The 16,336-nt window shown below is 41.3% G+C and overlaps 1 protein-coding gene across 2 annotated transcripts in view; it reads right to left on the reverse strand.

Moving 5' to 3' along the window:
* IPMK (inositol polyphosphate multikinase) overlaps positions 1-16,336 on the reverse strand; it is a 42,345-nt gene that overhangs the window by 18,025 nt on the left and 7,984 nt on the right. For both annotated transcript variants that reach the window (XM_042787602.1, XM_033012101.2), the window contains exon 3: positions 2,485-2,581. In XM_042787602.1, the coding sequence (XP_042643536.1) occupies positions 2,485-2,581 (97 nt within the window). The remainder of the gene's footprint in view (positions 1-2,484; positions 2,582-16,336) is intronic.

Raw genomic sequence — 16,336 nt, forward strand, 5'->3', positions numbered from 1 at the left:
CCCTGCCCCTGCGCCACTGGGGGAGGAGGTAGAGATATCGGGAGCAGAACTGAGCCTGGGAAGAAGGGAGGGGTGGGGGGAAGGTGTTCTCAAGATGTGGTGATGCTTCTCACTGTCCTACTCTGTTAAGTGTTGTTCTTAGTGTCTGTAATAAATGTATGTTCTTTTTTTTCTTCCCCTAACGAGTCTGCCTTTTGCTCGTGACCATAAATGGTGATTTTTCCCCATCCCAGTCCTGTCTTGAACCCCAAGCCTGGCTCTCTGTCCCTTCTTATTGCCGGAAGAGAAGGGAGAGAGAGTGGCTGCGTGGTGGTTGTTGGCTGCCAACCAGGCTCAAACCACAACAGCAAGCCATTGTTTCCCCACATGAACAATCTTAAAAAAAATATATATTCAGAACACGCAGAAAGCAGTTTGGTAACTGATAGATTAATTTAATTTTTGGTTTTATTAGAAGTCACCTATGCCCAATTTAGCAACAATAAGGAATTATTGGGTTCACTGCTCCTAAACTGATTCAGCCATGTCCCCAGAGTCTGTAGAGCAGTGACTGCCAAATGAAAGGTCAGGTTTCCCATGTCAAGATGGCAAAATCCTACAAATACGTCCTCAATCTATATTTAAGAACTAGACACCTTTCTAGCAGCTAGATTCCCTCATCTAATGTCACTGGGACACACCACAGCAACTAAACATATTGTTCAATCTTTTGGACCAGAGCTTAATCCACAGCTCATTTGGGGGGACAGGTAACAAACTCATCCCCAATTTCCCCAAAATAGTGTCTCCATGTCCCTCATCTGTGTGGTTACTTCTCCTCTTCCTATTTTTCTAAACTTGTTTTCCTACTTTTTAATGCAGTCAAAACACAATACTGCTGATTCTTTTCACCGCTGGTGCCAAGCACCGATGCACACACACAAACACTTCACATCTAACATTAGCGAAATTGCATTTGCAAATACCTGCTAAACAACAGATAACTTCCAACATGAATGGTTACCTCCCTGGCTTTGGATGTATCCAGCATGCGCGCGTTCTGTTAAGCTCCCTGAGCTCCAGTGTATTTGGTTTCTATCAAGACTACACAAAACATATTAATACTACAGATAACAGAGTTGGCAGTGGAGCGTTTTGTTTGAACCCCCACCACAGCTTTCTATGAAGAGGGCTCCTGATAGTGCACAGTCTTTTCAAGAAGCAAAACAAAACCAAAAGTTACTCTTCCCTTCAGCAACTATTCCTAGAGGCTATGTCTGGACTACTGGTGTAGACCTGCCAAAATTCAGCCCCATGGTACGCAGTGCTAGTGAATTCCCAAAGTAAACTAGGGATGTGTTTAATTATTGTATTTTGACTAGACCACATATTTTTACATCTTAAGATCCTACTGTGAAAAGAAAAAATTGATTTGCAATTTGGAGGGGACATTAAGTGAACTCCATGACACACATAAAATTATAAGGGAAGGAAGAAGATAGCTCCGGTAACGCTATTTGAGTTAGTGCCAAAAATGAAAGCATGAAGGCAAATTTGAGCCAAAAAAGTGCTGGGTACAACCACAATCCTCCTTGCATTTCCTTTTCACAGAGTTTAGACGGTGTCTTTGGACAGTTTGGATTAACAAATGTCTTTGGACACCGTCTTACTGCTCTCTTTGGAAAACAAGTCTACCAAGTGACAGCATAAGCAAAAGAAGGAGTTATATTAAAGAAGCATAGTGTCTAGTTTTGGTATTTAAATAGACTTCACAGCATCCTTTTGTTTCCATATGTTCCAGAAGCTCCATTTCCCCAGTGTGAATAAGAGCCCCCAGAATAAAAACTAGTTTCTGTTTTAAAAACATCATCCATTTTCTCTAGAACAGACAATCTTCCAATTGTCCTCCCAAAATAACTTTTTCTTCCTGACTCCTAACATGTTATACAAACACAACATTAAGGTACCAGTAACTAGTAACAGAGGATGACAAGAAGGGCTCCACAGGAAGGTACCTGCTGAAATAACTGCTTTGCAGGACACAGCATGGCAACAGGATCCAACTTCTGGGGATCCAGCAGCAGATTCCAGTTTGAACGTCTCCCCCTCGGACCCAGCCTATCCATTTTTATCTCTTCACACACCCATACAGCATCCATCTCTTTCTCTGATGGCCTGACCAGACAAATGTGCAACCAGCCCACTCCTCCAACGTGATCCAGACCAGAGCAGCAGCTCCGGGGCAGTAGGCACCAGGTCCAGCTGCTCAGAAAACGTTTGCCATACAAATGGCCATGCCCCATCTCCCCTGGGAGGAAGAGCCCAAAGGCCTGATCGAGCCAGAGGACTGCAAACTGGAACCAGTTGTTAGAGGGAACATTAGTGGGTTACAGTACAAAATGGGGAAAAAAACCAAACACCCTAGGGAGCTCACAACTGCCAAAAATCAGTCTCCAGAAGATTTTTCAAGGAGGTTTGGATTAGCAGATAAAATTAGAACAGTACCATTTGGTGCAGTAGGTGGTGACCAGACACCAAAGTATTTTGGCAGATATTCCCGCAGCTCCAGAAGAATGCTGTCGCAACAGTCGGAGTCATAAACCTGAAATAAATTAGGGAGGGGTAGAGAAATCATCAGTTTAAAACATTCATTTTAGACTTCCAATTGTCCCATAATTATAATTTCTTGCAGTCTTTGTTTTCATTTGTTTGAGATATCTATTTTACATTTAAAAACATACAAGATGAAGATGGTAATTATCACAGTCCAACCTAAATTAATAGCATCCTTTCTTTCAAATTTCGAAGTGGAAAAGATGCATCAACTCTGACTAAGAATAATTTATGGCCTAACTTGAACAAAAATCTAAACTGTAATTGTTAGCATCAAAGCTTATTTAGTGAAAAGGGTGTTCTCCCATCCTGTATCTGAGACTGTATATGATTACTACACTGTATCATTTATCCAGGGCTTTTTAAGTTATATCAGGTGAAGTATACAAGCTCAGACTAGACAGTATTTTCGCATTTCCTCCAAAACAACTCATCCTGTAACTACATCACACAAACAATGCACAAATCAAATATATGTCTTCTCATTTGCTTTAACACTTATGGCATTTTTTTTCAACTTCTGCAAGAACAAGAACAGCTTGAGAACAGCAGCTGCCTTATATTCCTGAAGAAGTAATTCTTTGCTGAGTTAAAATGAAGCCTTCAATACTATGTGCTGCAGAATCGCGTGATGACCACCAGTTTGCAGTGCTGCTGTTAAAAGGGTTTTGAAACCACTCGACCAGATTCCCCCCAGCCTGCCCAAAGATCTAGTTACAGACGTGGGGGATAGCCTACAGCACAGTTCAACACGCTTTGCAGGCTAAAAGATCTACATCCACGCAAGTACAGGTTACAGTGATTATTACAGCATTTTGGAACCATCACATCTTAATCCCCCTTGCAGCTATCCTAGGTCTGATGAGATCAAACACACGTCCCGTCCCTCAAGCCCACGGCAGCTGCACAGCAACACGACTGGGGCAAGCCAACCCATTCTGCTTGTGCTTCGCTACTCGAGGCTCAGGAGTGCAGTCAGAGCCTGCTGCAAGTTGGAAACAATGCAAAAAAAAAAAAACCAAAAAACAAAACCAAAACAAAACAACAAAAACCAAAACATATTTAAGGTGTTAACAGAGCTCTCTGCAGAGTTGGCTCAGCTCATTGCTTCGAGGTCCACATTTAACCATGGTGGGAAAATATCTTGCAGTGGAAACTACAAAGGGTAGGTATCGCAAAATGCACGCCTTCAGTGTTGCAATATTAATACATCTAGAGAAGAAAAAACCCAGACCTGAAGCCCAGCTACTATTTTAAGAGCATCAAGGCAAACCTCGGCTATGATCACCGATGCCGTGGAACTCTAGACAGAGCCTCACACAGCAGCAGAATGTTAAAATTAGTCAATGCGGGTTTGTGCTAAATTTAGGTTTTATCACAGAAACCTCAAACTGGGCAAACTCAGATCACCAGTGTGCTTCCAATGCGCAGCACTGCTCCGCAGCTCTTTAGGCACAGGGCTCTCCTGGGCTGGTAACCAGCCACAGTTCTGACACCTTTATGCCAGCACTGTTCCTGGGCAGTGACCAAGGAGGTGACACAACCAAATCCACACCAACTTCACGCTAGAGCATTTAACTCGACCCATTCCTTTACCTAGCGCACAGATCCTAAGGAGGGGGCGGAACCCTCAAAGCTCAAACCACATATGTGCAGAGCATGATGCAAAACACTGATGCACACTGGCCGCCGTACCCTGTGCCACCACGGTGGCTATCTAGGCGTACAGAGGCTGCTGGGTGTGGATCTTACAGGCACGGTGTCACATCACAGGGCAGCGATCGCTTCTCACACATCCTGGTTTGACAAGCCGGCCTCACCTCTGACGACTACAGGTAATTGCACATCTAGGCCTATTTCTCCTCCGTGTTAACGCAAGCTGGTATGCTGATACGCTTGTGCTCTAAGACAAAAAACTTTGCTTGTCCCTGGGATCAGGGACTGCTGTGTATTTGTATGCAACATTTCTTTGCTGAGCCTCAGATGTTGCCAGCAGAAGACAGTGCTTTCCCCAGAAGACTACAGTGTAGCTTGATCTTACTAGCTTAAGGAAGAAAAAAAAATTAAGAGTGGGAGAGAAGAGAGAGAAAGATTAGCACCACACAGATTCTGAGGCACAGACGCAACTGCTGCTACCTTTTATAAGAGAGTTCACTGTTCCCCTCTGGACAGAGGGCTGTTTCTGAGCCAGGACTCCAAGCACAGACTGGCAGAATTTCTTCATGCTGTGGATATTTTCAAACAAGTAGCACAAACCTAATTTTTGATTACTGTATCATAGCACCTCATAGCCAAGACAGGGAATTGCACTGCACCCAGCACAAATACTCTTTTCTCAGGTGAATTTAAGCAGATTTGAGAGGCAGCAACCACCATACAGTATCGCAGCCTTACATGGCAAGCATATATGTTTAGGATCTGACAAACAGGAAAAAGTGCAGCAGACAAGGAGGAAAAACATGCAAACTGAATGCAACTGAAAAGACAGGCAAACATAACTCATTTGCTTAATGTATTCGCAAAAAGATTCTGAGAAAGTGACATGTCAGGAGACTGCTTCCTTTTTTTTTTTTTTGAAAGAGAGACAGTATGCTTGCTTTGACTTACTTTTTAATTGCCAACATTAGATGATTAAACTTAGCAACTCAGCAAGTAACTACAAGTATGGTCTTGTGTACTTCAAACAGTAGGATACAATAAAGATATTCAGATAATTTATAATGGGGTGTAATAGCCCCAAGTCAAGGCCAAATGGGCAAAAGAGCTCCAGGAGCAGTATCTTCCAAGCGCTCTATCCTTTAATACACCAATAGAAGACATTCTAAATGGAGACAAAACTTACAGTAATGCACTGTTCAGTATCATTACTTTGGCATAAGAGAACTAAGTGCACTACTTCTGTCTCTCAAGAAGTTACCTTGCTCCCAGAACCAGTAATAAACTCTCCTCTTAAGCTTGATGTAACATATACAAAGCACTTATTTGGCCTTAATATGGACCTCGATCTCAGCCTGTAATGTATTTGCATGTCAAACAAGAATAAGCACTCAGTAAATAAAGATCAGAGGAAGTCATTTGGTTTGGGCAAAGCAACAAACCCAGACACTTTAGGAATTATGCTTATTCCTATGCAGGAGAGAAACACTTCTGCTCATTAAAGGGGTGTCTCGTAAACAGCACCCATGCCATGGGCATTTCTTCTCGTTTCAATCAACCTGATAGCAAGCTACACATTTCCATGTCATTCAGAATGCCAAAGAGAAGTGTATACATGACAAAACCATCCCTAAAATTATACAGGAGATAAACCGTGCACCTCATGCCTCAAAAGGTATCACTACTGATACTGCCGGAAAACACATGGAAGAGACAGGTTATCACTCACCCTAGAACAACCTTTAAAAAGAAACCATTATATTTTTACTTTTATCAGCAATATTCCAATTGCTTTTCAAGCAGCTGCACTTTTTTTTTTTTTTTTTTAATGTAACAAGTCCATTTCTCCAGCACACACTGACAAATACAAGTTATTTCTGCTTTACCAGTAACTGTACACGATGTCTTCATCCAACAAACCAAGAACTGGAAAACAATTCAGTGTCAGCTTAGCCAGGGGAGGTATCCATGCTACACATCACAGGCTACATTCTTCTAATAGCACAAACTGGAGACATAAAATGTAGTAACTCTTGGGCTTAAAAGCAAGTAAACAGGATGCTGACATTTGGAGGGCTCACAACATGACCATTACAAATTGCAGCAACTAACTCATAGGAAGAATATGCCCCAGATATGCCCTGTGGCAGCTCAGATAGTCTTGCAGACACCATGAAGTCATAATTTCCAGTTCCTCAGGACTTCTTAATTCTGAGACAAGTTTACCATCCCTTAGTTTTTAATCCAAAGTACACTCTGTTTGTTTTGGTAAATCTGATCCAAACAGATTCATCTGTTTTTTTAATGCAAACAGGGACTGCTTGTGAGAATGGGAATGTTTTCTTCCTTATTTAAAGCAGCAGGACATTCGGGTTTTGTCTTCTAAAGACCAGCTAATCACATAAACGACAGAGGGAGGGTAAAACAAATGTTTAAATTTCAACAGGAAACTAGATCTGGCAGTACAGGCCCGTCTTCAATTGTTCCGATGAAAAAATACCACTCTGACAGAAATGTAGTCTACAGAAACTCTTCTAAATTACATAAAAGAGTTGATTTAGAAGAATATATATTTAAAATTTGCATTTATTTTACAGTTATTTGAGTAGGCAACTTTAAATGTCAGAGTAGGCACGTCAGTCTGAAGTATCACCTTTTATGTTGCCAGCTATCAGAAATTGTCCCTGAAGACAGTAGCACTATAGCTTGCAGAGTCTCAAGATACACAGCCAGCTGCCAACATCAGGCAAAGAGTTCAGTTTCCAGTGTGGTTGTTGGGGGATTCTCAAGAGGTGGGGAGCAGTGAAGAAGTTATGCACTCAAATTAGCAAATGCAAGATTTACAGATGATAGTGCAACCTTAATTCTGCCTCCCAATGTGGTCGCATTATATTACAGACTTTAATTACCTGAGAGTACACTGTACTTCCCTGCGGACTCCTACATCACCCAGTTACACCAGGAAAGTACAAGGGCCAAAAAATTGAGGCTGAAACAGCAGCTGTGATTTTAGCAATTCATGACTGCTTGGCTTTACAACTCTGATAGCCCTTGCTTCTTCCCCCCCACCCCCCCCCCACCCCGCGTAGTACTCTCATGTTTTGACTTGTGAGCTTCCACAGTATTTGTTGCCACAGATGTGACGAATTAAGCCAGCTCTGCTTATATACAAAATATCTGATAACAGAATAATTCCAAAGTTAAGTATTTGTGAATGCTGTTATATTAAATGCTATGATAGTGAATTGCTTATTTTACTATCCAACATACAGCTGTACTATACATGAGATTGCAATCATTATTCTCAGTGAAGATGCCTACAGAAAGGCCAAAAAACCCCTTACAACAAATCAGGACACAATCTGATTGCATAAATGGATTTTCAAATAAGAATGGCACACACTTGTGACTTGAAAAAATTATAGCGAGTAGTTAGCCATCTTACCTTCCAGAAAATGAAGACTGTGAAAATAAGTTTCAGAAATCTCCCAAAGAGATACTTATTTGGTCATCCTCATCAACCAGGCATTCGCTAACAATTCCAAAAAAACAGGAGATCTTATTTTATCTGCTTCCACGTTTCATACAATCAAATTTAGGCTGACCCTAGCAAGAACTGCAGCCTTAGGCACGGAAATCATCTTTACAAAAGGCAAAGCGAACCCTGACCCATTTCTGAGGATGTGGCAGAGCTTCAAAACTTCCGTGGACAGAAGAGACCAAAAGGCAGCAACCAAGCACGGCCACCAGCAGCAGCGCTGAACAAATACCACGGTGGAGCACTGAGTAAAGAGCCACAGACACCACACACAACGAGTTGCTCTGAAACAGCCAGAGAGAAACTAGGTAGAGACAGATCGTCCAGTCTCTCTTTCTTTCCAACAACCCTTTACTACAGAGGCAAGGTAGTGAAGTATTTTGCAAGATATAAGCAGGCACCAGACCCTACCCCATCCCAAGCAGAACAAGGTTGTTTCCCTCTTCACAAGACAGCAAACTCCCATCTCATCTTTCAACCCACAGGATTCCTGGGCAGCTAAAGATTAACAATGAAGCAAGTTTAAATTACTTTACCCGCACACCCCCTCAATTGCTGCAAGCCACCCAGCTGAGCATGGAGCAGGGTAGTGGGCATCAGGGCCTTCTTGGTCAAAGTTGCAAAATTAGAGATCATGTTTCGTCACAAAAGCTGAGCTTCCTCTTGCCTTTCAGTCTCCCTTACGTTCACAACTCGCTAGCACAGTTAGCTGTTACTGTCAGCTTCAGTTGCACAGGAGCTGAAGTCTTCAATGAACTTGAGAGCTCTTTGACATCAAAAACAATTCTCTCAGAATGTGCAACAAAACCTGATCCCTCAGGCACCACAAACTGATTCATCTTTTTCTTAAAAAAAAAAAAAAAAAAAAAAAAGCAGCAGCTCTTAAAGAAGATACCCAGGGAAGTGTAGGTGATTGTGTCTGCATCACCAGCACAAACACCTGTTTAACAGCCTCCTAAGTAGGCTACATTCCTTACAACAGACTGGAGCAGACTTGACATTAGGTACTCTCCACTAGAGGCCAGAATAAAGAGAACATAGCCTAAAAAAATGGTTAAGTCATACTACTGTCAGTTATCTGATAAGGAAGTTTCAAATTTAACACAATAAATACTTCTCCCATTCTTACTTACTCTTACTCTTCCTTCTTAGACACCACTTACCATTCACCCAGAGCTGTAGTGACAGTGTCCTCAGTCACCTTCTGCAAAAACTAAAAATGCCAGCAGCCAGAGAGATCCAGAAAATTCCATGGCAAAAAGTCATGTCACTTTGCCAGTTCATACCTACTTTGAAGTATGGTACAACCAGTCTTCTCATCTATCTTTACAACTATTGAGCCAAAAGACAGTGCTGTTACTGCATATGCAACATGAACACTGCTTAGCACTTTAAGGGAACACACGGACCTGGTCAGAAACCACCACCTTGACATATCCAAGTCCTCACAGATGCAAAGCAAGTTGAACAAAGACAACACCCAGTGTTGTCATTTAAAAAAAAAAAAATCTTCTTGGAGCAGAGAGTTTATAAGCAACTCCAACTATTCTAGAGTTCAAGCTTAAATTCTCACTGAAATTACTGACATAGAAGTGAAATGGTAGAACAGCAGGAGAAAAGGGAAAATAAGACAGTATGGCTGTTCCACTTTCTGAGAACATTAACAAGCACTACCCTTTGTTTCTGGAAAGCTATCTGATCACAGCTGGAGATTCAAGCTAGGGAGTGAGAGAGAAAAAGGGGTGGGAGGAGCCCTGAAGCAGTTACATTTGAATAGGTAAAATGTAATTTTACATTTCAGAGAGATAGAAAGGGGAACCAAGTCCTGACAGACATATGTTGAAGTTTTTTTCCTAATACTGCAAGAGGCAGCCCTTACAAAGAATTTACTGCAGCACTACCCCAAAGGTGCAGCTTCAGGGTAGTTTAAATCAATTCAAGCCAGGGCTACCACAGTCCCACACCCATTTTCATCCAGCTGGTCCTGCAACCTGCTGAGCACCTTGAGCTGGCTCACTGTAAGTGCCAGGCCAAGGCACTCTATTTAAACTGCCATTTAAGTACATCTACCATCAATACCCGCTTAAAACCCCTGTCTTTACCATCCTCTAAAGAGCACCTGTTTGTGTTCCCCTTAAATTTTGACAAATAACTTCGATTAATAAAATTGTATTTCACCAGCAACCATGTATTTTATCATCTCCTGGTATACCCTATCCCTTATTCCAGAATACTAAACTCCCACCTGCAGTCAAGTGTCCAACACGATCATTTCAAGGGCCACTCTGCAAACATTATGTCAGATTTATAGTCTCTGTTACTACATCAAAAGCTCCTCTGACATCAACAGGTTCTACTTTGTGATGAGAACATTTGCCAAGGCAGAGGCAGACAGTAATGATCTTTTTATTTTACTATATTTATGAATTTTATTAATGGACTAAGAAGAATGACACCTACTAACAGGAATTTTAGCTGATGGCTTATGATTCTGGGAAAGTATGCAACGGCTCCTTCCACAGGACTGAAAATAACAGCCCAAAAGCTATTTTGAAGTTTTCTACCCAAGTAGAGGCGTTTCCAGTTGTCTGAGAGGAGACACTGACATCAAAATAGCTGGTTTGTAATAGCTAGAGGTATTTTTCGGTTTGCTTTGAATAATTAACGCTTTGGAGTCCCACCTACATGTTTGCCTGTGCAAAACTGGAAGTTACAGAATCTGCTATGAGCCAGCATCTTCCCGTCAACTCACCAGTCTGCTGGACAAGCACAGTGGCTGTTGCTTCCCAAACCTGCAAACAACCTCCTTGCTCACCACTTGCCAGAAAGGAAAAAAGCAGTGCTGACTTGTGCTAGGACATGGGGACGGGGGAGAAACTAAAAAAGAAGAGTAATAACACCTCCAAGAAACCTTACAGAACCTTTGTTCAGTTTGCTCCGGCAAGGCAGAGGAAAAAAACTTGGGTAAGTGGATTCTGTTACACTCAGGCATGGTGAGCCAAGTCATTTGTTTTGTTTTGTCAAGATTTTTATAGATATATAAATGTATATAATACACTCGCACACACAGAAAAATACTCAAAGACTGAAAAATAATTGCTATAAAATTGCTCCCTAAGTATTGGATATTACAGGAATTTTAACAGGCATGTTGTATACACAGTGGGACATTCAACATAATATTTAATGGAGTTTTTCATTTACTTATGGTTAATCTGGTACCTGGATGACCAAGAACCCACCAAAACATTACATTATTTTCCACCATAGGCACTCATGATTCACATCTCTTTCCACACATACACAGTTCTGACTTTATGCATTATTCTGATATTACAAGCCCTTTTTTTTTTAATTTGGAAACTGAAATTCATGTTCTCAGAGACTGATTTCATTTTCCTTTCCTTTCAAGGAGGCAACCTACACTTTCCTCAATCCCCTACTGGCAGTTTACCAATCAAATCTTACTTTTAAATAAACTTATAATGCACAAAGTACTGTATTTCCTGTATAACACCAACATACCTTTAGTAGGTTTATCCATATTCTGAAACATTCATAGCTGAATTGGAGTTTAAAGAATTTTTGATCCAGTCTGAAAAAATTAGCATTTGCATGACCCTCTAACACAGCAGGAGCACTGTACTGTAACTTAATCCAATTTAACACACTGTGGATATGCACATTAAAACTATGCATTTTTTCTTTATTTTCAGCCAGATCTACTCTCACGATGTAAACTTCCTCAAAATCAGGCTGGTAGAAGATTTGGATTTTGTTTTCCTGCTTCCTCACCTAGCATGGACTATAGACCACTCAATCTGTTACCAACTCCCCTGATAGCATCAAACTGCAATAATGGCCTTTTACTGTCTCCTTTTATGAGGTTTTCTTAGGATTTATTAAAGCGGGTTGTAGTTTATTCTGTGGCACACACTATACAAGGAGCACGGAGAACAAATGCTCACCAGACCCTTCTAGGTTAACCTTCTACTGCACAGCACATCCCTTCCAAACCTGTTTTTGCTAGCATGTAAGAAGCACAGACATCTGCCATGATTTTTAAGTCTTACTGTCCTAGTACAGTAGGCTTTCAGTCATTTAATAGTGATCTGAAGTACAAGAAATGTGTTTATAGGACAGTAGGAGGAACTCAGTAGATTTAGACTGATGCTTCATCCTTCATCTCTCTTAGATGACTCCTAATGAGAAAAATATCTGAATACAAGCTGCCAGTATTTCACAATTTTGTCAAAAAGCTGTTTTCTTCTCATTAGCTGAAGAGTACTGAGTGTCCTCCCTTTTATTACAATAATTCTGTCCAGGCTTGTGGTTTAAAGTACAGTGTGAGGCAATTTCACAGACTAGTTTCGGAACTTAAATTTGCATATTTCCCCAGCAAAACAGAATCCCTCCCAGACAGTTTCTCAGCAGGAAGAACAATGCCAAGGGCAGAAATGGACTGTATCAGAATGCGCTTGCTTTGTTTGCAAACAGGTAACTTGTACACCTCAGTATTGCTACCTCTTCAGGAGGTGCAGCAGATCCGGACGTACCAAAATGAGACATGGCCAAAGATAAGCTTTCAGGATATCAAGCTACAGCTCTGAATGAGGTAGTAATGAAGGCTTTGGGCAAGGCATTGCATCCCAAAAATAAGATGTTAAGGGAACCGCACATCCTATTTCTCCAAGCTTTGTCCATACGAGACTGAAAATTAGAACCTTAGCTGGAGACTTGATCACAGGATAAGGATATTTTAGTACACAATAGCAGTGCAATGGCCATCATCCACTCCTTTTTCAGTCAAGGATAATCATCTAAATCAAGATCATAAAACCAGTTAACTGAGTTTACAAAATAGGGTAATTCATCCTGAAGCAAGACATACTTTGCCTTCCCGATCCTCTTCCTTTTCCGTCACTAGCAGAGAACAGTTTACAGAACACAGGCTGCCTTATCGTGATTTGTACTATATAGGCTGAAAGGGGGCTGTGCCTTATGAGTCAGTTCTTGCAACTCCATGCAAAAGCTTCCAGGCCAAAACATATCCTTCAGGCTGCTGGCTTGATTTTATGCCATGGAGGGGGAGGGAAGTCACCAGAAGTCTTCTACACTGCCTGAAGCTGCCTGAATACTAATTAAAATTAGACAGTGCAAAAAGGAAGAAAGCATCGAGCAGTAATGAAAAGCCACAGCATATGAATAGTGGCAGGTTATTGAAAGTGACATAAATAAAACAGTAAGGAGAAGATTATTGATAATGGTCCAAATGGGCGTACTTCCTGCACATTTCTCCTCTGTAACCACAGAAGCACAAGGAACTATGGCTTCAGGAATATTAACATAATTGGGTCTTCACTAACACGTTATCCTCTCGTCAGAAACTCATTGACTGTTACAAAACAGAAAAAGTTTCACAAACAATATTAATTCTGCCTTCTGTCAGGTTGTAAAATGAGTAGGCTCTTTAGGGGAAACAAAACAGAAAGACAGGTCATTGCCCTATTGAAAGCTGCATTATAATGCATCCAACAAAAGTTTAGAACAATTGTGCACACAACCATGAAACCATTAATTCCTAGCTTTCAAGTGCCTGACTCTCACCTAACGTAAATCTCTTTTACATGCTGGAGCTATTTGTGTCTCTTACATCCTGGCTTTGTTTTCAGGACATGTAACAAGAGTGAAAAACAATTTCTGTTATCTACAGTGGTAACAGCTTCCTTGCATTCATATACCATGTCAGCAGGGCTTGAACCCTGAACTTTCAGACTACTGCTACAGCAGTTAACAGAGCCATCATTAATTGGCAATGAGTGGAAGATCTGTTATCCAAGAGGGCCAGATGACTAGCCCGCTTATCTTTTCCCAATGCTACGTGGGGTGAATCAGCTGCCTTGGTTCCCAAGCATTGCAACAGAGATAGGAGGTTGCCAGAGCTGAGCTGAGGCTGGGACAACCCCGTCCACCTTTTTGTTCCAACCTCCCAAAACTACCCTTGCACTCTGAGACAAGGGCGTCTATGAATTTGGGTAAGACTTGCGTTACAACGGCCTTGGAAACCGTATAGTATTGCAGGTATGTTATGTGGAGCCATGACTTGGCAACAACACAAGGACCAGCTATGACAATTCTGACATGCAGCCACTAGCAAAGAGGGAAAAAATGGTAAGTGCTGGAAGTTGTCCATGCTACAAGAGCTTTCTCAGGCCAGTTTTCGGCAGGCAGGGTGAGGGGGGAAAGCGTACTACTTACACCTCAAGCATCATGCAGTCACCGTAGGAGAACAGAAGGGCAATTCAAATAAAAGTTTACAGGCACATTTATTGATCTGTTAAGCATAAAATCTCAGTTTATTAGCTATTGCATTAGCAACCTTTAAAACTTCAGTATGCCACGCTTAGAACACGTACACACAGTAACAGAGGTTTACAGCCCCACTGAGCGAATGCCAGAAATCAGAAGAGCTGCCCTTTCAAAAGAGTTCAGTGACCTTCTCTTCTCTGCTGAACCTAAGAAACACTCCACCTCTTGGTGCTAAACACATGGCTTGTAGGATACTGTAGTCACAAAGGTAACCTCAACAACTGTAGATTCTCTCTTCCTCAGTTTTAAATACTTGCAGCTCAAGCTCCATCCTTTTGTGCCCACAAAAGCAGCTGCCCTATTTAAAGCCTGACATTCCAGCTTCCTCCCCCTCTTCAGGGCACCAACAGGACAGTAGTTTTTGCAATGCTACATTCTTGACGTGACAAATTAAAAAAAAACCCTTGTGCTGAAGGGGATAGCTCTTAAATAGGGAGAGAGAGTCATGCTAGCACACAGTGCTCTTGGGTACCGCCTGGCATGTTTGAGACAAGAGCTCTGTACCCAGCTACGCAGGGAGGTTTTACCTCATACACTGACTGCACTGACCTTTTCAAAGGATGCTTTTCTCACAGTTCCGAACTCATCTGCCAGAGGAGAGCACCGTAGGAGGGCTGGTAGGCTTCTTTCCTTCCCTCTCCCAACACTGCTGAGTTAAATCAGATGGTTTCAGCCTGTATAAATGTGCCCTGGCATAAAGCAGACTGAAGCCAAATACTAAAACACACTGAGTAGTAGCTCGCTTTTGTGCATCTCTTAGCATGCATGTAGGCAGCCTACCATAAACACACACTGTCTTTTACCAATTTATTTTTTTTAATGGAAATGGGTCACTACTACATAATATATTATACTACATATTCAAACAACAACATTTTCCAATTCCCATATCTCCGTATACTGCTCCCTCCTGAAACTCCTTTAAAAGCAGTCCTTTAGAGTGCCTCCGCCTACACGTTCTCACTGAGTATTTCCGTTAGATGGAAACAACTGATCATCAGTGTAGATAGTCCTTAAAAAAACCCACAACCCTTCTACTTCAATTTCTTTTTTTCATTCTCTTGTTGCTCATATCTATTGAAAACAAAGGATTCTGTAGCTATTCAAGGTTAATAAACTCCAATTTTTTTACCCAGATAAGGGTAGCAGAAGACCTGGTAAAACATTCCATGGTTATGCAGCCTATGTTTGTATGAAGTTCATACCCTCGGGTACAGGAAGGGAGTTTGCAGGAACAAAATTAAAATGTTATTATTTCAATTTGATAATTACTCATATTTACAGAACTCAACAGAAAGTGGACATTACCACTGGAAAGTCACACTCCAATGATAAGTTAAGCAACACATAGTAAGTTATTAACAATGAATACAAACAGCTCATTGTTGTACTACGTTTATTCATAGAAGGTATTCACGATAATCTTGTCACACTCAATATTTTCCCTCCCTCATAACACAGAATCATGGCAAGCCACTTCCCCATCACTAGAGAATGACACATATTGCTATAGTAGAAATAAAAGTTTGATTTACTTGGTGAAATAATCTCTTAAGAAAGATCTGTATTAGAGGGTGGGTTGTTTCTTTTTTTTTTTTTTAAAAAAAACTGAAAAACTGAAAATATACTATCATGAAAACAGAAAGGTAACCTAATGACAGTCTTAGTAGGAATTACTTGAGAGATTTTCCAGTTTTCCACTTTCAGAGACACCTGTGAAATTCTTCAAAGCTTCCAGTTTCCACCCACTTCTGAGAAGGTTTCAGATCACTACTAGTATTTTGTTCAAGTTTCCATTCCAAAATGGAAGCCCATTTCTTTTGAGCTCTACCAGTCAGCACTCAGCTTCGTGCCCCATAGAAAATATCCCATCAGTAACCAGGGGAAAAAAGTTCCAGTCATTCGCTGACACAGACTATGGCCCTCTGTCATGTTTACACATCCAGCTAAAGGCAAATTCAGCAGTTTTGGAAGAGAAGACTGTCTTGTTCAGTCTGAAGATATCTACCTGGTATCAGGTTAAATATATCAGTTATAGCCAAACTTGTCTCTTAATGCCTCATTATCTTCTATCATGACTCATTCCCAGCAAACTTCAGCTCACAAGCTCTCAGGCCGCATGCTGAAATACCGCTTCCTGGTCACTGCTGGTTATTGGAAGACACTTCTGCCTCAGACCCA

The sequence above is a fragment of the Tyto alba genome, unplaced genomic scaffold (assembly GCF_018691265.1).
Source record: "Tyto alba isolate M040663 unplaced genomic scaffold, T.alba_DEE_v4.0 Super-Scaffold_1, whole genome shotgun sequence".
NCBI lineage: Eukaryota > Metazoa > Chordata > Aves > Strigiformes > Tytonidae > Tyto > Tyto alba.